At 49.5% G+C, this 20787-nt stretch overlaps 1 protein-coding gene across 3 annotated transcripts in view; it reads left to right on the forward strand.

Annotated features, from left to right (window-relative positions):
• Nucleotides 1-20787, forward strand: part of DRP2 (dystrophin related protein 2) — a 50515-nt gene that overhangs the window by 13167 nt on the left and 16561 nt on the right. For 2 of the 3 annotated variants that reach the window (XM_090061455.1, XM_090061454.1), the window contains 8 exons: nt 3463-3616; nt 9171-9304; nt 13676-13832; nt 14788-14908; nt 16247-16515; nt 17165-17311; nt 17751-17829; nt 20111-20171. In XM_090061455.1, coding sequence (XP_089917581.1) covers nt 3509-3616; nt 9171-9304; nt 13676-13832; nt 14788-14908; nt 16247-16515; nt 17165-17311; nt 17751-17829; nt 20111-20171 — 1076 coding nt within the window. In that variant the 5' untranslated portion in view covers nt 3463-3508. Of the gene's footprint in view, nt 1-3462; nt 3617-6793; nt 6923-9170; nt 9305-13675; nt 13833-14787; nt 14909-16246; nt 16516-17164; nt 17312-17750; nt 17830-20110; nt 20172-20787 lie in introns of those variants that run through there. The other variant, XM_090061456.1, reaches the window with a different exon arrangement.

Below are 20787 nucleotides of genomic sequence, written 5' to 3' on the forward strand. Positions count from 1 at the left end.
CACTCTCTCCATAGGACCATGCCATGGAGAAATGGGAGGGTTCTCGGCTGATGCAAAGCTGCAGCATCCTACAGCGTGGGGTTGTTTCTGCAGTACAGTAGCTTAACCTGTCTAGTCTCATTTAAATAGCTTGATTGAAGGGGCTGCCACACTTCCCATGGGAGGCAGTTCTATAGCATCCTAGACCTAACTCTCATTCCGTTAGTCAACTTAAGTATCCCCTATTTAATTTTACTCTTTGCTTCTCATTTTGCTCTCGTCACCCTAAGCGATATCTTTTTTTTCTTCCTTCATGAGAACAGTCTTTGAACATTTGAAGTTGCCCTTTCTTCTTGGAGTGTCCTCTTAACCAAGGTGTCCACTGTTAAATCTTTTTTTAAAGTACCCTTGTAATTCAATAGTACCCCCATAGTCCATGTATTCACAGGTGCCAGAAGTCCATTTGCTGGTGTTCAATGGACATCTATCTGACTGGTCAAATGATTTTATCTGCCTGTTGACTTCACCCCTAAGTCCTTATGGCAGCCTAATCCCTTCCGCTAAATGTCTTTTTCTCTATCTTGGGTGGAAATCCATTTGGTTATTTTCCTAATATATTCATGTTCCACGTGCATGCTGTCACTGATACTTCAGAGGGGCTGAGAGTTGTTTAATCCTTGCCTTAAAACGGTGTGGACAGGTGTTGCAGTGAATCTGCCTGATTTTCCTAGGACACAGTTGAGGTTGTGGTGCAGGAATCAAATGGTTAGGACTATCGCTTGTACTTCAAACCCTATCTAGTTCTGTGGGCACTGAGTCAGAAAAGCTTTTGTACTGTTGCAGAAGGCGCCAGGAGGAGTTGTGCTTGCCCCACATGACTGTGAGGTGTGCATGACTGAATCCAGCTGCTATGAGGAGTTGGGTGGACCTAGCCATTCTGCTGTCAATACATCTCCTAGGGAACATGGAGCCAAAAGTGCATCCTCCAGCCCTAGAATTAGCCCCATGACCTCACCTCAAAGCAGCGTCTGTCCCATGCACAAGAGTTGCGGCAAAAGCAAGGTACAGGAATGTGAGGGTTATGTCCTTAAAGCTGCACATGTGTTACATCGCAGTATGGCTGGAATGGGAAGCTCTATTGATTGCATGTTCCAGAGTGGGTGGCGAGCATTGCTTCCTGCAGGGTGGCTGCTTAAGTACTGACTCCAGAATGTCTCACTGTATCCCCATTGTACTGTGCAACAGAGGCTATTTCGTTAGGAAACTGAGGAAAACACAAGCAGCCCTTTGCACTGCAGGCACAATGACTGCACAGTGGTCTTTCTTACTGGTGCAAGGACTCTGCTTTTCCAGCTGTACAGTAGCGTGCAATATAGACTAATGCCCAGATATCCAGGCCCTCTGAATTTCAGTCCCACTAAGTGACCTGCCTGGCTGGTACCTAAAGCAGGAGGAGCAGCACACATCCTGTTCTGTCAGGAGCTTTCAAAGCGGAAGTGTGTGGGACAAAGTGGGAGAATCCAGATCCTAGCAGTGCTAATGCATTAGGCAGAAGTCATTTATCATTTCACTGGAGTACATAAGGTGCTGCTGAGTTCAGAAAGCTCTAGCTGTAGATGTATTACCTACATAACTCCCTCCAGGGTTGAAGAGGAGAGCTAGAAGAATCCAGGACCAGTACAGGATAGCTTCAGTACATATCCAGTGCCCATGTAGATGGGCAGGAAGTTAGGTGACAAGACTGGTATGATGGACAGATCAAAACTGGTTGTTTCACTGGATATGGAGGAAATTATGTATCCAGTAACTGCTAACAAATTTAAGAAAGTATAATAGGATGAGCTGTACTCTGAATATGTGCAGTAGTCATATTGGAAGCAAACTGAATAAAGGAATAGAGAAAGGAAAGAGCCAGAAAGTGCTATGGCCTAGGGACTTTCCCCTTGCCAACTTGTGCAATTCTGTTGGAGCCTTTGCAGTGTGTGCTGCCTGTTTCTGTTCTTCGAGAATCCATCAGAAAGTTCCTCACTTGTTCTGAGTGGGGCCATGTGAGACAGACATCTGCCTCGAGGGAGGTAGCTGCACTTTCTTCAAACTGCATTACTTCTCCTTTTTCTCTCACAGACTACCTTTGAAACAGTCCCATTATCACTTGAAAGTGATGGCTGCTGGCTGAAGCTATATTATTGTTTCATGAGGGAGGGGGAACAGCTTTGACGTGTGGGTCAAACCTTAGAAAGAAGAATCCTTCGATGCTGCAGTGGGCAGGCTTAACCCCTTGTGTGCAGCGTTCAGATATTATTCTGTTTGTCAAGGCCTTGACCCCTAGAGTGTCAGACCTGTACAGCTGATGTGGTATGCATATCCTTTTGTACACTAATTCTGTACAAAATGAATCCCCTTTAGTTATGAATTAATTGATCTGCTCCTTTCCTGGCACTGGTCCTGTCTGAGCTTAGAGTTGCAATGATTGTGTCCCAGCTTGTTTGGTGTTTTGCAACCTTAGGCAAATCATATAACGTGTGTGTATTAGCTTACCTTAGCTTTTCATAGACTGGAACAGTATAAGGATCACCGTTTCATGGGTTGCTGTGAGCATTCATTTGTGGTTGTAAAGCACAGTGAGCGCCTTCTGTGAAAGTGCCATGGAATGATAATGCAAACTATGCACTGCTCAAGCTGCTATCTTGTTCTTTTTCCCTTTGGAACCTAAGTTGCAGTACTTGGGTCTGTAGAATATTTTTGTCCTTATTCAAAGAAAGGTTCCTAGTTTATTGCGCTTTGGTGTGTAAACAGAAGTTTAGAAGCAGTGCAGAAGTAGAGATTGAGATAAGTGCGGTGAGTGAGAGACCAGTGTGAACTATTTTGATTATACATTAAAAAATGCCTTGTCTTGCTGATTCATTATGGAGCACTTGGCTGTATTGTAGTGCATGCATGCGTCTGGGGCTGTAGACTAGTCCTACAATTAATCTTTCTTCTAATTACTGAGGGGCAGGAATAATACACTTTGAAACACTTGAACATAAATGCAGACAGTGCTCCTAGTGCCCCTGGCAATTTTTGGCTCCTCTCATTTTAAAGCACTACAGCACTCTCTCTCACTTGTAGTCTAAGGAAAAGACCTGTTTTACAGCATGGAACTCACTACCCCAGGATTTTGTTAAAGCAAATTGCTTTTTAAGTTTCAGGAAAGGATAAGATTTTTCTATGAAAAGGCAACACCAGCTCTAGGATAAAAACAATGAGTCCTTTTAGTCCTCAGGCATCAAGATGGAAGCTGGTCAGCAGCAGGGGTCAGGAAGTTATGTCTTGGCCCAGGATGCAGTATAATGCATGTGCATGCATTGTGGAGGAATTGCGTCTTCCTCAGAAGCATCTGGAACTGGCTACTGTGCATGTCTAGTTCTCTGGCTGAACACCAGCCATCTCTCAGTGATGGGGTATGAGAGGTGGTCCAATGGCTTTCACATTGTGTTTCAGGTGCCTGGGCCCAGAGTTATCTCCATCCCCATGAACTTCTGTTCTGATGCAGCCGATGGTCAGGCAGGAATGCCCCTACGCTCTCCCACGATGTCATGAGTGGCGCGCAGCAGACCTGTCGGATCCCAGCAGCACTTCTCACCCACAGTCTCAGGTAAAGGTGCCGAACTTGTGGAATAACACTTTGTTAAATTTCAATCACCAAATATCTTAATTTGTAGCAAATGGTCATCTCTCTCAGTCTTGGTTGTAGGGTAGCTGTTGGCTCCTCTGCTGCCACTCTGAGCTTTCACCTAATGAGAACACTTTGCACTCGTGTGGCACCTGCCAACTGCACAGCGTTTTCTCAGGTAGAGACAGGCTAGAGACAGCAGGCAGGCAGGGCTGGTTCCCATTCTGGATATCAAACTCCCTTGCTGTGTCTTATGTGTGTTGGGAGAGGGGCTGGTTGTGTTTGTTTTGCTACTTCTTGCAATATTTGGTGTTTCCCTTGAAGTACCAGCTCTTGGAATTGTGTGACTTGAGGAGAATCTCAAGTTTCCTTTTGTTGGTGTTTGAAAAGCGAGCTTCTAACCCTCACAGAGTGACTAAGGTAAGTGTAAAGGTCCTGGAATCCAAAGGCCAAGAAGGTGCCCACTGTCTTTAAGTACCAAGATTATTTGGCGCCAGATTCTTGATTTTTGAACGCTTGGGGTATTGGCAGCACTGGATATTGGGATTTCAGGATTCAGCCTGTGAAAATCCCAGCCTTGAGCTTTGGAGCAGGCAGGGGTTCTGCGTGGCTGTGCCTGTCAGGAAGAGGAAGCCATCTTGATAGCGGGGCTCTGGTCTGTGTGCACCTCCCATAGGCTGTGTCTGGAATCACTAGCTGTGTATCTACCTTGCACTTTTTGTGCTGAGCTGTCTGAGGCTTGCTGGTGACTTGTCTGTAAAAAAGAGCCAAGTTGAGTAAGCCAGGGCTTTATCCCATTGCAGAGGATTGTCTGCATCTCCATATTGCTGGTTTGCTACAAAGCTTCATTTCCCTTTCACTGTTCCTTCACATAGTGTCACTGAGCCTTTTCTGTTGCCTACAGGATGCTGGACTTGGCTGTACCCAACATGGCAATGCTTCCTTCAGAGAGATGCTAGGCCCCTTTGGCCTGAGTAGTTTTTTTCTCAGCATTACCAGACTTTTGCTGGCTTCAGAAAGTGAGGAGCTGAGATTGTGGGGCCCAAAGCTGGACTTGTGTTAGCTGCATGGTGTATTTGCCTTTGAAGTGTGGCCTGCCTCACCTGGGAGAGCCAAGACTCCAGAAGGAGAACTTGGAGATGTGAGAAGCTGGCATCTATCTGTCTGAACCAGCCCCTCAGTTGCTGGGCTGTAAATGTGAAGATCACAGATGGGCCTGGCTTGTTCTGACTCACTGCTTATTGACTAGAGGTGGCTGTTCGATAGCTAGCACCAGGAAGTGCATGTAAGCAAGCTCGAACGTGACCCATTAGATTCAACAAGGAGCAACTGGGAAGGTGAGAGGGAAGGAGGGCAAAAAGCAAGCGACTCTCTTCAACTGGCTTTCCCCCACTATGGGCAGGCAGAGGATCAGTCCAAACAGTCTATCTAACCCTCTATTGGGGTGGATTTGGGGGTAGGAAGGAGTGGAGAGGGAGTACAACTAAGTAGGGGAACATACAAGCATTGTCTTACAGATGCTTGAAACAAGTAGCAGTCTGTAGAGACACTGATGTTTGAGGCCTACTCGTAGGAAAATACTCTGGGCTTGTGTATTGCTTGCCCCACATCTCTCCTGACTTTGGCTCCTACAACAAATCCAGCCCTCTGCTGCACAGGTGCCAAGCAGTTGGCTTCCTCTGCTTTTAAGTCACTGGTGTGAGTAACTTCTCTGTCTTCTGTCTGCTGCGAAGCATGTGGTGTCTGCCCTGCCACAGCATAGCCCATCGGGGAGCTGGTTATGCTCATGTCCTTGGTTTACAGTGGACTCCCACCATGATGGGGAGCTGTGATTTTCAGCTCTGAACCTCCCGTATGCAACCTGCCAATTCAATCAGTATGAGAGGCCCCTGGATCAACTGGGGCAACCCAATGGAGAGAGGGTGAGACAAATGGGTAGAGATGGAGAGGGATGGCAGGAGAAGGCACAGGTAGAGAGGGCAGGCAGGCAGAGCAAGCAGAGGGCTCAGTGGCTGAGACAGCTCAACAGACAGACAGGGACACAGGCAGAGGAAGGAGGGGAGGAGAGGGAATGATACAGGGAGCTTTTCATAGCATTCCTGTAGGAGGAACTGAGCATGGAAACAATGCCAAGCTGCAGGAACTCCTGAGACCTCTGTGGGAGACTCCAGAGGACAGGGACAGAATCCTTCTGGCAAAAACAAACTGTTTTTGCCTGGCTCAGAGGGGTGTGAGCCATGCCCAGGAATGTTCACACTGATGTGTGGGCATTGGGATGGGGGTGCCCCAGCAGCTTGCCTGGCGAGCAGTGAATATGGCTTGGGGGGTTATGTCTGTCCTTAAAGGAGGTCCTGGCTGCCCATGCAGGGTGCACATGTGGTACCCCATTTGGGAACTCGCGGTAGCTTCTGCTCCCCCTCCTAGAGGAGTGAGCCAAGAGGAGACACTTCTTCACTGATAATCAGCAAGGGCACTGATGGCTGTAGGACACTTCTGCAGCTCATCCAGAGCAGTCTTTTTTGCACCCCTTGTCATTCTCATATAGTAGAACCCAAGAAACTTTTATTTCAATTGCACCGTGCTACCTTCACACTGCCAGGGGGCTCTGGGATGTCCCAGCTTCTCCCTTTGCCTTTACCATCCTGGAGCTCAAAGTTTGTGTGTACTTTGTTTCTGGGAATCCTTCATCTGACAGCCAACTCTGACACCCCAGCACTCCTGCAACCTTGGGGGGCGGAAGCCTCCTGCACTGCTGCTCCAGGGGCCCTGTCTTCACTTAGCATTGCCATTACTAGTGCTGTGGACACCCCTTGTCTAGCACTGTTTTTTCTTCTGTCTGTGGGGCTGGTGCTGGGGGTCGAGGGTCTTCCACAGTCCATTCAGGTCTCTTTCTCACACTCATGTACTGCAACCTCTCTTTTTCTTCCTCATGCGCTCACAAACCGCTGCCCTTGCACCCGTGGGGGCACAGGCAGGTTGGAGGGAGGTGGAATTCCACCCGGACAAAGCTGTGATTCACGGCAAAGCGGCTGCTGTTGCCGCCCCCCTCTGGATTCCTGGGGGGTCAGCGACCAGGGCAGCAGCCACAAGCTCCTCTCAGCCTTCCCACCCTGCTCCTCACCCTCCCGCTCCTGGCCCTGGCACACTGTGTCTCTTCCTTGAATGGGATGTTTGCCTTCTTCTGCTGTGGTCTGTCTGGAGCTAACTGATGGCCCAGCAAGAGCTGAGGTGCAATGTTCTCTCCTGTGAGAGAGAAGCCAAGCAGCCATGCCATGGATCCCTGCACAGGTAGGGGAAGATTGTGCATGTGTTGTCTGAAAATAAACCTGTTCAGATGTGTCTGAGTTTTGAGGGGAAAAGGATCCAGGCACCGCTGCAGCTGCAGCCATTGTGAACTGGTGCTTGCTGTAGGAGTGCTTTGTTCCCCCCCACTCTCTGGCTGCTGTCATTGTGGATTATCCCTAGGATGTGTTGAAGATGTGCTGTGGACTTTTTTCTAAATTAGGCAAGAGAGGATGATGTTTCCTGAAGGGTTATTTACACAGTTGCCCCAGCTCAGCCCTGATCCTTTTGCATTTTCCCCTGGGACAGAGGCTGGCCTTTGTTCTCATGGGGACACGCAGGGCTAACCTCCATTCTTTTCTGGTGTTGTGTGTACTTGCATGTGAAGTGTATTTATTTCCTATATGCAGGTGGGAGTTTTAGCTTGAACGATTTCCGTGTCTCTTTCTGAGCCTCCTGTGCTGTAGCGTTTGATGGTTTTCTCTCTGCTTGCTTGATGCCCCTGGAAATACCATGGCAGACTGAGAAGCCATAAAATTAATTGTTTTCTGATTAAACATAAAACCATGCACCTTCCCTTTCTGTGACCATTCAGTATCCCCAGTGCTTCTTTGGGGAGCTGTGACTGTTACCATAGTGACCTGGCTACACTGTCATGTAGGCAATTCAGTTCTGCCTGATGTTCATGTTGGATATGGTTCCCTTCCCTGCTTTGAGGAGTGAAGGGACCTTATTCTCATGGGAGAGCAGAACTCCCAGTCCCACCATGAAGTTTAGAGTGACTTCAGTGGCAGCAACAGGATAGTTCTGGGTGACCGGAGTTTTGTTACAATATTAACGGCCCTGCATGTGTAGCACGAGCCACCGCAAAGGCAAACTGAGCTGCTGCCTCCTTCAGTGCTTGCTTCGATAACTGCCACTCCCCCTAGGCATGGCCACACTTCTTTTGTGAAGCTCTTTCTGTCTGTGGAGTGTGTGCTGTGTGGTGAAGAGGGCTCCTGGTACTGACTGCCACTTGGGAGCCTGGCTAATAAATCGGAATGGGAGAGAAATGTTGCTTTTTCTCCTGAAAACCACAGCCACTTCCCACCTAGAAAAATGCTAAAGGTTCGTACATTTTTGGCAACAAGGTGTTCTACTAGTGAGGAAATACCAGGCTTCTACCCACAGAACCCCAACACACAGCGTGAGTGTGCCTGGGTGACACTTTGGATTGCATCTGATTTAGTTTTTTAGTGTCTCCAGTGAGGAGGGACTGTGCCCTTGCTGTTGGTGTGAAAGGAATTAATGGTCATAACTGAGACGGGGAAGGCAAGGGACATGGTTTCTTTCTTGACTGCTGCTGATTCACCGTGGGAATTGCTTGTTGGATCAATGCCTCAGTTTCCTTGCCTGTATGTTGGGGATATTGCTTCCTCAGATCCTGGGGGACTGTCAGGCTGAATTAATGACTGTAAAGTGCTTGGGGATCCTCTGGTGAAAGGGACTCTGAATGAGAATAAGTGCTGAAACAATCTGTCTTTCACGTGGCTTAATTGTGACCATGTCTCACTGGAATTCATGCCTAGTCTTCATTCTGGGGTGGGTGCAGAGAGGGAGCAGAGTCATGGCTTCCTGATAGTCAGGGAGTGTCCTTTCCTGCTGTCTCCTGTCTGTGGAGGTGGAAGCTTGTCGTCTGCCAGGCAGCACAAAACAGGGACTTTGTTGTAACACATCTGTGGTCACTTAGGACTTCCCAGCTGTCACTGCTTCACATCTGGGTCACACAGGACTGCATGGTGGTGGTGATCCTCACACCCCAAAAACACAGGCTCATGCCACTAGGGGTACGGGGGAGTCTTTCCAGGCTGTTAGCAGTGTGGGGTCTGTGTTTTATTCAGTAAAGTAGAAAACACTGGTGGCAAACACTAGCCAGTTTATTGCACCATAACAAGGGGATGCTGGGATATCAGTCTGACAATGTCTGGGAGTATAGACACAAACCCCTGCACCCCTTGAAGTATGCTGTGTGTCATATGGCTATAGCATCCTTCTTCCAAGCCCTCATAATGTTCTAAACATTATTAACAACCTGAGCCCCTGTGAGAAGTAAGATTGTTTCTATCCCTTTTTACAGAAGCTGTGGCACAGCACACAAAGGTTAATGGACAGGCCTAAGAAGACCTGGCAAATCAGTGGTAGATCTCAGCATGGCACTAGCCTTATGAGCTCTCTTTGAGGGTGATCTGTCAGACATGTGTGTGTTTCTGCCTAGGTTAAAGCCATTCAAGATGGTGCAGGACTGCCCAGTGTAACCCAGCAGACTCCACAGAGTGTTGTCAAGCTCCAGACTGCTTTGGAAATGAATCTGTGCTGGAACGAGATCAAAAAGAAATCCCACAGCCTTCGGTAGGATTCTGCATGGAGCATGTTCAGTGGCCTGTGTCTGCTTGGGGATCTTGCTTGCTGGAGATGTTGGACATGAGCTTTTTGATCTTACTCACTTAGCTGGCCACCCAAGGTCCCAGTGACCTCAGATCTATTTCCCTTGTGGCCTGCAAACCCAGGAATGCTCTGAGTCACTGACTTGCATCCTCTGCTTGAAGTGTATTTGTTTTCATTTTCATGTGCTTGTGCTTTTGCTCCTTCTTTCCCCCTTACATTCTCTTTATATCTCATCTCTTTTCTCTTTCCTCCCTGCCTCATTCTGCCCCTCTGTTTCATAGTTCCTAGGGTCGGAAGGGACCTGAGCAGATCATCAAGTCCGACCCCCTGCCATGGCAGGAAAGAATACTGGGGTCAAATGACCCTGGCAAGGTGATTGTCAAGCCTCCTCTTAAAGACCCCCAGGGTAGAAGCCAGCACCACTTCCCTTGGAAGTTGGTTCCAGATCCTAGCCGCCCTGACAGTGAAGTAGCGCCTCCTGATATCTAGCCTAACTCTACCCTCTGCCAGCTTGTGACCGTTATTTCTAGTCACTCCTGGTAGCACTCAGGGAAACAGGGACTCCCCCAGTGCCTGCTGGTCCCCTCTGACTAGTTTGTAAACGGCCACTAGATCCCCCCCTCAGCCTTTTCTTGTGGAGGATAAACAGGTTCAGGTCCCATAGTCTCTCCTCGTAGGTCCAGGTCCTCCTTGGACCTGCTCGAGATGCATCTCTGGATGCACGACAAGGTATGGTTGGCCTTCCTGACTGCATCCCCACACTGTCGGCCCATGTTCATTTTGGCATCAGTGATGACTCCAAGATCCTTTTCTGCCTCTGCACTGATGAGAAGGGAGTTCCCCAGCCTGTAGGTATGCTGCTGGTTCTTCCTCCCCAGGTGCAGCACCTTGTACTTGTCAGTGTTGAAACCCATCCTATTCTCATCCGCCCACCCCTGTTGCCTGTCTAGGTGCAACTGCAGCCTATTTCTCCCACCTAGCGTGCCCACTTCCCCCCCACATCTTAGTGTTGTCTGCGAATTTGAACAGGGTGCTTTTTACCCCCTCGTCCAAGTCGCTGATGAAGATGTTGAACAGTGCAGGCCCAAGGACCGAGCCCTGGAGGACCCCACTGCCCACATCCCTCCAGGTAGAAAATGACCCATCCACCACCACTCTCTGGGTGTGGCCCTCCAGCCAGTTAGTGACCCAATTGACTGTGTAGGTGTCTATACCACAGTTCCTCAGTTTTTTAAAGAGAACGGGGTGAGAGACAATGTTGAAGGCCTTCCTAAAGTACAGAAAGACTATGTCCACTGCTACACCTCCATCTAAGGATTTTGTGACCTGGTCATAGAAGGCCACCAGGTTGGTCTGACGGGACCTGCCGCTAATGAACCCGCGTTGGTTGCCCCTAAGCATAACCTCCCCTGCTGGCCTCTTGCAGACATGCGCCAGGACAACTCTCTCAAAATGCTTACCCAGGAATGAGGTAAGACTAACTGGTGTATAGTTTCCTGGGTCCTCCTTCCTCCCTTTTTGAAAAGGGCCCAAGGGATGACCATCCCAATAAGAAGCAAGGGGGGCAGGAGTGCCCAGAAGGCCCCCTGGCTCGCCAAGGGTGTCTGGGAATGCCTGATTGCCAAAAAGGGGGCATACAACTGGTGGAAGGGGGGTGCTATCTCTGAAGAGGAGTATACCTCCTCTGCTCGGGGCTGTGGTGGTCTGTCAGAAAAGCTAAGGCGGACATAGAGCTAGGACTAGTATCCAAAATCAAAGATAACAAAAAGTCCTTTTTCAAATATATAGGGAGGATGAAGAAAGCACCGGGAAATGTGGGGCCCCTGCAAGATCCTCTGGGCAATCTGGTGGTTGCGCCAGAGGAGAAAGCAGACCTCTTTAACCAATTCTTCACCTCCATTTTCTTGGGCAGGGTCTGGGACTTCCCCACCGTGATGCAAGATGGACTGGAGGGGAACGCCTCCAGATCTCAGGATGGGGAAGACCGGGTTAGAGAGCTTCTGGAGGGGCTGGACATGTTCAAATCAGCAGGTCCAGATGCTCTCCACCCCAGGGTGTTGAGGGAGCTAGCAGGGGTTATTGGAGGGCCCTTGGCATGGCTTTACGAGCATTCATGGTGCTCGGACCAGGTGCCAGATGATTGGAAGATAGCCAACATGGTCCCCATCTTTAAAAAAGGGAGGAGGGAGGACCCGGGCAACTATAGGCCTATCGGTCTTACCACAATCCTAGGGAAACTTTTTGAGAAGATCATCATGGAGCACATCTGCGATGGGCCAGCTTCAGGGATGATGCTCAAGGGCAACCAGCACGGTTTCATTAGGGGTGGGTCATGTCAGACCAACCTGATTGCCTTTTCTGATCAGGTCACAAAAGCCTTAGATGCAGGTGTTGCTGTGGATGTACTCTTTCTGGACTTCAGCAAGGCCTTTGACAGTCTCCCACCCCATCCTCATTAAAAAACTAGGCGACTGTGGCATTGATGCCTACACAGTCAGAGGGATTGCAGATTGGCTCAAGGGTCATACTCAGAGGGTGGTGGTGCACGGGTCATATTCGACCTTGGGAGAAGTGGGCAGCAGAGTCCCCCAGGGCTCGGTCCTTGGGCCCACGCTGTTCAATCTCTTTATCAGCGATTTGGACGACGGGGTGAAAAGCAACCAGTTTAAATTTGCTGATGATACCAAAATTTGGGGTGAGGTGAGCACGCTAGTAGGGAGGGAAGGACTGCAGCAAGACCTAGGTAGGTTACAGGGGTGGGCTAACAAAAACAGGATGCATTTCAGTATTGACAAGTGCAGGGTGCTGCACTTGGGCAGTAGTAATGAGCAGCACACTTACAAGATGGGAAACTCCCTTCTTCAGAGCACGGAGGCAGAAAGGGATCTTGGAGTCATTACTGACTCCAAGATGAACATAGGCCGACAATGCGAGGTGACGGTTGGCAGGGCTAACTGGACCTTGTCGTGCATCCACAGGTGCATCTCAGGTAGGGCCAAGGAGGTGATCCTCCCTCTCTATGTGACACTGGTCAGGCCACAGCTGGAGTACTGCGTCCAGTTCTGTGCACCGCACTTCAGGAGGGATGTGGACAACATGGAGAGGGTCTAGAGGAGGGTGACCGGCATGATCCGGGGACAGCAGGGCAGACCCTACAATGAGAGACTGCGGGACCTGAACCTGTTCAGCCTTCACAAGAGAAGGCTGAGGGGGGACCTGGTGACCGTCTGTAAACTCACTAGGGGGGACCAGAAGGGTTTGGGAGAGACCTTGTTTCCCCTAGTACCCCCGGCATAACAAGGAATAACGGCCACAAGTTGTTGGAGAGGAGGTTTAGATCAGACATCTGTAAGAACTACTTCACTGTCAGGGCGGCTAGGATCTGGAACCAACTTCCAAGGGAAGTGGTGCTGGCTCCTACCCTGGGGGTCTTTAAGAGGAGGCTTGATGCCTACCTTGCTGGAGTCATTTGAGCCCAGTTTTTCTCCTGCCCAGGCAGGGGGGTCGGACTACAAGAGCTACGTCCCTTCTGACCTGACTTCTATGATTCTGTGATATGATAAAAGGGAGGAAGGAGGACCCAGGAAACTATAGGCCTGTTGCCATCCTTCACTGCATATGATCTCCCTTTAGGACAAGAGAAGAGGTTTCAGAAGTCCATTGCTGTCTTTCTACCCCCCTGCCTGGCTTGACTTTTCTTACCAGGCTCTTCCCCTGACCCTTGCAGGATGTGCTGTGTTGTGGCTTTCTGAGGTTGCAGATCTGCAGCCAGCATTGTTGAGAGTTTAACTGGGGCATGTTAACTGTATGCTGTCGTAATGCACAGACTCATGGAAATGGGCCAGCTTTCTACAACTTCCAGCTAAGCACCGACAATGCAGGCATAGCTAGAGTTCAGGGTGTTGAGCATGCATGAATCCAGGGCAGGTTCTTCTGCTCTCCCCCTCCACCCTCAATTCAAGATTGGAAGGAGTCTGGGAGCTTCCCAGGCCTGCCAACACCGAGAATCCCACACTGAGGGGGCCCTCTTTACATGGGATGGCAGTGCAGGTCCCCACTGTCACCCTTGAGCAGAAACAGCTCTTCTCTCCCAGCCTAACACCAGTGCAGTGCAAGGTAAAGTCACTCTTCAGTGTCTTCATGTTCCCGCCTGCTGTCTCTCCTTAGGGGTAGCCCCCTGCCCTCTGTTGGAGCAGACTCAAACAGAGTTGCCCTTAGAAAGGCAGGCTGCAGAGACCCAGCACATAGGCCACCACTGCTGGTGTGAAAAGGGGTGGATCCCTGTCAGTTCTCATTATCTGTGACTCTCTGCTCTGACCCCCCTCTTTTCTCCAGGGCTCGTCTAGAGGCCTTCTCAGACCACAGCGGGAAGCTGCAGCTCCCCCTGCAGGAGATCATCGACTGGCTCAGTCAGAAGGATGAGGAGCTGTCAGCTCAGCTGCCGCTCCGAGGAGATGTGCTCCTGGTGCAACAGGAGAAAGAAACTCACGCAGTATGTTTCCAGGCTTTCTCTCAGCTCTTGCATCTTCCCTGCCCTCTCTTACCATCTGGGACACGCCCAGGTTCCTTGGTATGGAACCCAGGTACCAGACCTTGCTTGGGTTTCTCAGCCTGTCTGTGCCCACAGCTGTAGCAGTCATTCTCCATGTCCATGCACAGGGTCTTGATCACATATTTCCCTGCTTGCCTCAGGAAGGCAGAGCCAATGCTTTCCAGGAAAGCTCCAGCCCATATTTCCCTCAGTGTCTAACAAGTGAAGGTCATCAGCTGTAGGATACATGTTAAAGAAAATAAAACTGCCTTATTGATTTAAATCCATGTAGGTTCCTGCAATGGGGTATTGAGCTTCAGTTACCCCATTCAGTTTCCTAATGTGCTGTAAGCTTCCTAGCTGTCTGGAAGATAGAGCTGCTTTTGTCTGGGCACACTCACAGCAACTTGACATTCTTCTGAAGTCCAATCCTGTTTGCCTTATCTCAAGTTGACGCAATGCCTGGGATGTGAGAAACCCTTGCTGTGTTGAAGCACACAGCAGGTTCTGATTAACCAGCCTCACTGCATTTGATCTTTGGGGCAGTACAAATCAGTTTCCTCCTTCCTGGTCTCATAATGCACGTTAGCATGATCCAAAGGACTTTTTAATAGTTTACACTGTAGAGCACACCAGTAGTTGGCCATTTCAGACAGACCTTTGATCTACTGTGCTGTCTTTCTTGAATCTCAAGGATGTTTCTCAGCTGACTATCCTTTTATAGCACTAAAGGAGCTTGTGTACCACTTTCTCAAGCAAAGTTTCTTTAACATGCCTGTCACAGCTGCTCAGTGCTGGTAGCTCATTTGTGCACTGGAGTGAGTAGATTGATGCACAGCTCTCAGCTGAGAGAAGGCAGGCTCCTCATTCTCTAACACAGACTGCTGTCTCCTTTTGTTGTGCTGTGCATCTGCAGGCTTTCATGGAAGAGGTGAAGTCTCGGGGTCCCTATATTTATTCAGTCCTGGAGTCAGCACAGGCCTTCCTTTCCCAGCATCCATTTGAAGAATTAGAGGAACCAAATTCTGAAAGCAAAGGTCTGTGACACCTCCCATCCTTGTCCCTGTGTCCATGTGCCATCATTATTTAATCCTGCCTGGTATAATTGTGAGAGAAGATGGCTCACAGTGTGTATTTAGGAAGGGGTGTAATGATTATATACTACCATGTGGCATGAATGAGTGAATGTGATGTGGCAGTATGTGCAGTATCAAGCACAACACAACACTGACAAGGCACAGTGTGATGACCTTGGTACATCCTGTGTTGGGATGGGGCATGATTCCCACAGGATGTGATATAGCACTGTGACATGCTGAGAGTGACCAGTGTTATCTAGGCACGTCAGGCACTGAATGGGATTTGATGAGGTGCCACTTTCTGACAAATAGAACTTACATTCCAGTCCCTCAGCTGAACCCTTGAACCCCCAAAGAGCTCTGATGATGATCTGGCTTGGCTCTTGTGGGAGTTTTTTTGTCTTTTTGCCACCCCAGCCCAGGCTGCTGGGAGAGAGGAAGGGCTCAGTCTGCCATTTCTCGCTTTGCTGCTTGGAGGCAGATGTATGCATGCTCTCCTCAGGAGGGGCTTGTGTTACTGGCAATTCCTGTGCTGTTGGGTTGCTTAGCACTGGGATCCCTGCTCTAACTAGTATGTGGCTCCCAAAGACTTGCGTTGTGACCTTTGGCAAATCACTGAGTCTCTGCTCTAGCTTTCTCCTATGTACAAGGAAAATAATACTCCCCTGCCTTGCAAGGAAATTGAGGCAGTTTCACTAACGTGCCAAGCTCTGAAGCTCTTACTCAGACCATTGCTGTCTGGTGCTGTTTTGCCAGGGAAAGTGGTATTCAGATGGCTGGTAAAGGGTTCTCTTAGCCCTCCAGTGGATGTGCAGCATGGCTCCCCTCCTAACTTATTGTGTCACCCCAGGCACCTCTGGTCCTTTTTCAGAGGTGCAATATCAGGCTGTGCTGTAGTGCTCTAGTTGTTGGATTCAGTGAGATGTCTTCTGTACCATGGTAGAATGTCAGGCAAGCTTCTGGAAGGGAGCCTGGCCTTGTGGGCCAAAGCCTCTGCATGTTCATACAGACATTTATGGACAGGCAATATGTGACTCTGGCACCTGGAGGGCCTAGAACATGCAGTCCGGAGCTGTAAGCCTGAGCATGTCCTGAAATCATCCTCTTTACTTTCTGTCTGTCCTTCATTTTCCCCTCTTCCCTGTTCTCTCTGACTTCTCCCCTCTTGCTTCCTCTTGTTTTTTGGGTCTTTCCTCATCACCCTGCATTTCTTCCCCTCTTCACGTCTTCCATGGTTTTCTTACTAGGTTTGGAATTTCACAGTTGCTCTCTGTGTCTCTGCTGCTTTGCTGGTAGATGTCTCACCCCGGCATCGGATCCAGAACATCAGCCGCTTTGTGTGGAAGCAGGCAAACGTGGCTAGTGAGCTGTGGGAGAAGCTCACTGCTCGCTGTGTGGACCAGCACCGTCACATTGAACGGACCCTGGAACAACTGCTGGAGATCAAGGGGGCCATGGAGGAGCTTAGCACCACACTGGACCAGGCAGAGAGTGTGCGGGAAACCTGGGAACCGATTGGGGACCTCTTCATTGATTCTTTACCAGAGCACATCCAGGCAACCAAGGTACAGCTCTTCTGGCCAGGACCCCCTTTCCCTGTCCTTGGGGAGAGAAAGTACTGTTCTCTGGAAAGTACTGGCTGCCTCAGCTCAGCTTCCTCCTACCATGCAATCCAACATGCTTGCACTGCCCGGATTGGACTGTATCAAAATTGTATCCAGGCTCTGATAAAACCACAGACATCACTTCATCCCTCATGTGACTCCACTTTGGCACATAATTTGGGTTCTTGCTGTTCACACTGATAGATCCTCCTGAGGTCTTTTCCAAGGGAGAATGTTCCTTCGTGGTGTCTGCTCAAACGCTGATAAGGTTGCCTGTCTGGGTGGGGAAAGCAAAAGACATTTCTACTCAGGATTGTTCATCAGGATGAACATTGTAAGCAAGTGGACTTGATTCCAGGTAGCAGTAGTGTTCATACTTCCAGCCTGGCATGCAGGCTTTATCTGAGCTATTTCTGCTGAGTTTTCTAGCAGGCTCAGTGAGGGAAAAGGGCGTTGGTCATGCCATACTCCTCTGCTATGCAGTGCCAACTGCTAGTGTGCCCCAGCTGGTTGGGGCCACTTGAGTGGTATGGGGTGGCTGACTGAGTGACCTGCTGTGTTTTTTCTCTTTCCTTCCTGTTTCTGCTGGTTTTGGGTGTCTGGGCTCTAGCTGTTTAAGGAAGAGCTCTCCCCTATGAAGGATGGAGTGAAGCTAGTTAATGACCTTGCACACCAGCTTGCTATCTCTGATGTTCATCTATCCATGGAGAACTCCCGAGCCTTGGAGCAGATCAACACCCGGTGGAAACAGCTTCAGGTAGAGAAGTGGGGTGTCCTGTGAGAAGCCAACAGTAGTTGGAGATGTTAAAGGAAGGGGCTGTTCAGAGGATGTTGAATTAAGTCAAGGTAACAGAGGCCACCTTGCAGGGGCAGGCATGAGTAGGTGGAGATCAAGGGGGCCATGGAGGAGCTTAGAAACTTCTCAGCTATTGTAAATCAGGACAGCTGCTGTGCCATATAAAGATGCCACACGAGGAGAAATGAAAGTGGTTGCTCATGAGAGAAGGAATGCAAGGATTGCCTAGGAAGGCAGAGGATAAACGTACATGCATCTTTGCTTGTTGGTTGACCTGGATAATCCCCAGGTGGAACATTACAGTGGCCTGTCTGAGTCCATATACAGTGCCTCAAGAACAGTGCTTTGTGCTGAGATACAGGATTGGTTCACTTTAAATTCCAGCTTCCTCTCTTTGCAGACCTCTGTAAATGAGCGGCTGAAACAGCTCCAGGATGCCCACCGGGACTTCGGACCAGGCTCCCAGCACTTCCTCTCCTGTACGTGAGTAGGTCAGCCCAGTAATCCTAGTAAAGGAAAATCCCTGGGTGGGAGCAGTTCAGCACTGTGTATGCTGCAGTTGTTCAGAGAGACCAGAGTGTAGGTCTTCCTTGCTTACTGCCTCACTACACAGGAATTCCCCCTATGTCTTGGTATTCCTTGGCCTTGCTCTGATAGGACAACCCCAGTGACACTACAGACACCTAGAAGAGGCATTGTCAAGTGGGCACTCCTAAGTGATACGTGGCATGATCCAAGTTTGGTAATGCTATGTGACCCTGAGGTACAGGGACTTGAGCAGAAGGCACTTCTCATTGCCACGCACCACTTATTCCCATTCACTTAACATCCACGTTAAGTGGATGGGAAAATGGAAGGGTTCTGCACCATATCGAGTAACCATTTGTCACCTTAAGAACGTAGAGTGGGTGACACTAGCAGGAGACAGCACCCAGGTGACACTTGGGACTATGCCAGACTCAGCAGCCCTGTGGTGCCAAAGGGCAAGCAGACAGATGGCAGCAAAGAGACAGCTCTCATATTCCATGTGGCTAGTTTGGGGGACAGGAATGCGTGTGATAATGAGGCCTTCATTTTTCACTGCAAGGTGGGAGGGATTCCATTCCCACACATCAGAGCTCTGTCCAGAGGCTCTGGATAGCATAGCAAGTGTTGCATGGAACATATTTCACATGGAGCTGCTGGGCCTGGAGGCCGATGTTTAGAGTCCTCTGTAAATGCAGCCTGACTCCGAGGTGTGGAGAACCTGCACTGTCACTTGTATTCTCGGGGTTTATAGATGCTTACCTCTTCTGCAAATTAGGTTTCATTCGCATGCAGATCTGGGAGCCTTGCTTTCGGGGCCCAGAGGAAAAATGTTAGCGTTGGAGTTGATGAGCCCTGTCTGTGCCAAGGTGCTGGGTGATGGTAACAAAAAGGTTCCCTTTCCCCAGGTGTTAAATCTAGGTGCTGCAGACAACCAGAACTATAAATCCCCACCTTTAATGTCTCCCCTCTAGATACACAGGACTTGCATGCTAAGGACCAAGGAGTCTAATAACACTAGGGCCCTGGCACGCGTTACTGTTATGGTGTGATTAATGTGGTAATGCACCATAATTAAATAACGTGCCATAAAGTGGCAAACTGACCACAAAGATTCCATAAAACACACAAAACATCTCTGTGGCTTGTTTGTATGGTGCCATAAATTGAACGTGTAGCAGCCCCAGGCCAGTGCTGACAATTAGTTGACTGCCAGTTTTGGCATGGGGACAGTGGGGTTGGCATCAGGACTGGGACAGCTCTGCTCCTGATGCTGAATACTGATGGCTGGGAGAATGAAGCTGTAAGGTTTCCTGGCAGAGGGGGTCAAAGGGCTCCAGCCTCTGGGAACCTAACAGTTCCTGAGCCCTGCAGCCTTTTCTGCCTTGCCCTGCAGGGCACTCTAAAATGCTGGATTGTGTAGAGGTGAGCTGAACCCAGTATTTTTAGATGGCATAGGGACCTGGGGTGGGGAGAGGCTCCCTGATCCCAGGGTCTTAGAGCCTTAGGACTTCTAAAAATCATTCATGTAGCTAGGCTGTCCCAGGACTGGGCTTACAATCAGCTGATTATTAGACCTGTTCCCAACAGTCCTGGGTCTGGTTCTAGATTGAAAGCACACCTGACTTTTAAAAGTCACAGGGTACTGGGACCCCAGGTCTGGAACCTGGTGGGGGTTGGGGGCAGTCCTGCGTCTGAGGCAGAGCTGCCCTGTGCCTTGTCTGCAGAACTGGGCTGGAGGCTGATCAGCAGTAGCATAGTTAGGATTTGAAGAATTTTATCATCCATCCCAACCATTGTGCCTCCTGTCATGTTGTGGCATGATGTTCCAGAAAGTTCCTTTAATCCCAGTTGTGCCATTGTTTTAATGTCAGCCAGGGACCTATGAGTGGCAGGTGCTTCCAGATCCAGAGAAGTATTGTATACATGCTCACATATATGCACTCATATCCAGTACATCACTCTGAGGACCACTGGAGTCTTCTTTAAACAAGGGGTCACGCTGACCAGGGACTGCAGCCTCTGATAGTGGCAGTGTCCCAGGTTCTGCCCATAGTCAGATGCAGAGGAGTGGATGTTGAGGGCACAGAGACTTCTGCATTCATATTCTCCCCAGTTCCCCCATCTCTGCTGTCTTCCCTGAGACCAGCGCTTGACAGACTGCAGTCTCTCTTCAGAGAGGATTTTGACCTGGAAGACTGTCTACATTACTTTTGTCTGTGTCTCTGTTTGCAGCCTCTGTCCAGATCCCCTGGGAACGAGCAATTTCACCCAATAAAGTGCCGTACTACATCAAGTGAGTGTGCAGTCAAAGGCTAGAGCATTGGCTGATCCTGATCTCTTCCTACATGTGGTTTTCTGTCTTGGTCTCCTTTGCTCTTTGTTCTTTTTCCATCATCTGTGTGGCTTCCATCCACCCCTCAAATTCAATAAGTCTTGATGGGGTGGACACAAATACTATCCATTCCAGATCTAGCTGGGTCCCTATGCTAGGGGCCAGAGCCATGGAGAAATCTGAAGAAGCCATGAGGCATTACTGAGGTGACATTTACAGACTGTTAGGATAGGGTGGAGTGCATGGTGTTGGTGGGGAGAAGAATCTTGGCCTGTGCACTACTGTTAGACACCCCCAGGTGGCTAACGGCAGGCATGGAGATGTCATAGAACAGGACTTGCCTTCCTGACAAGGAGATGAGTGCTGTAGATGGAAAGACTCCAGAGGTTATTAGAGAGGTGGGGCTGAGGAGACATTTCCTAGTGAAGCCGGGAACAAGCTGGGTATATGAAAGGTTTGTTGCACCTGATCCTGCAGAGATGGAGTCCTCCGCCAGAGTGCCTGCATGTGCTGGAGGATCCCCTGGACACAGAGGCTGCCTGAGCAGGGTGTGGGACCCAGGGCAAAGCAGCCTATG

This window comes from Crocodylus siamensis, chromosome 8, assembly GCF_052110815.1.
Source record: "Crocodylus siamensis isolate JL-2025a chromosome 8, ASM5211081v1, whole genome shotgun sequence".
Lineage (NCBI taxonomy): Eukaryota > Metazoa > Chordata > Crocodylia > Crocodylidae > Crocodylus > Crocodylus siamensis.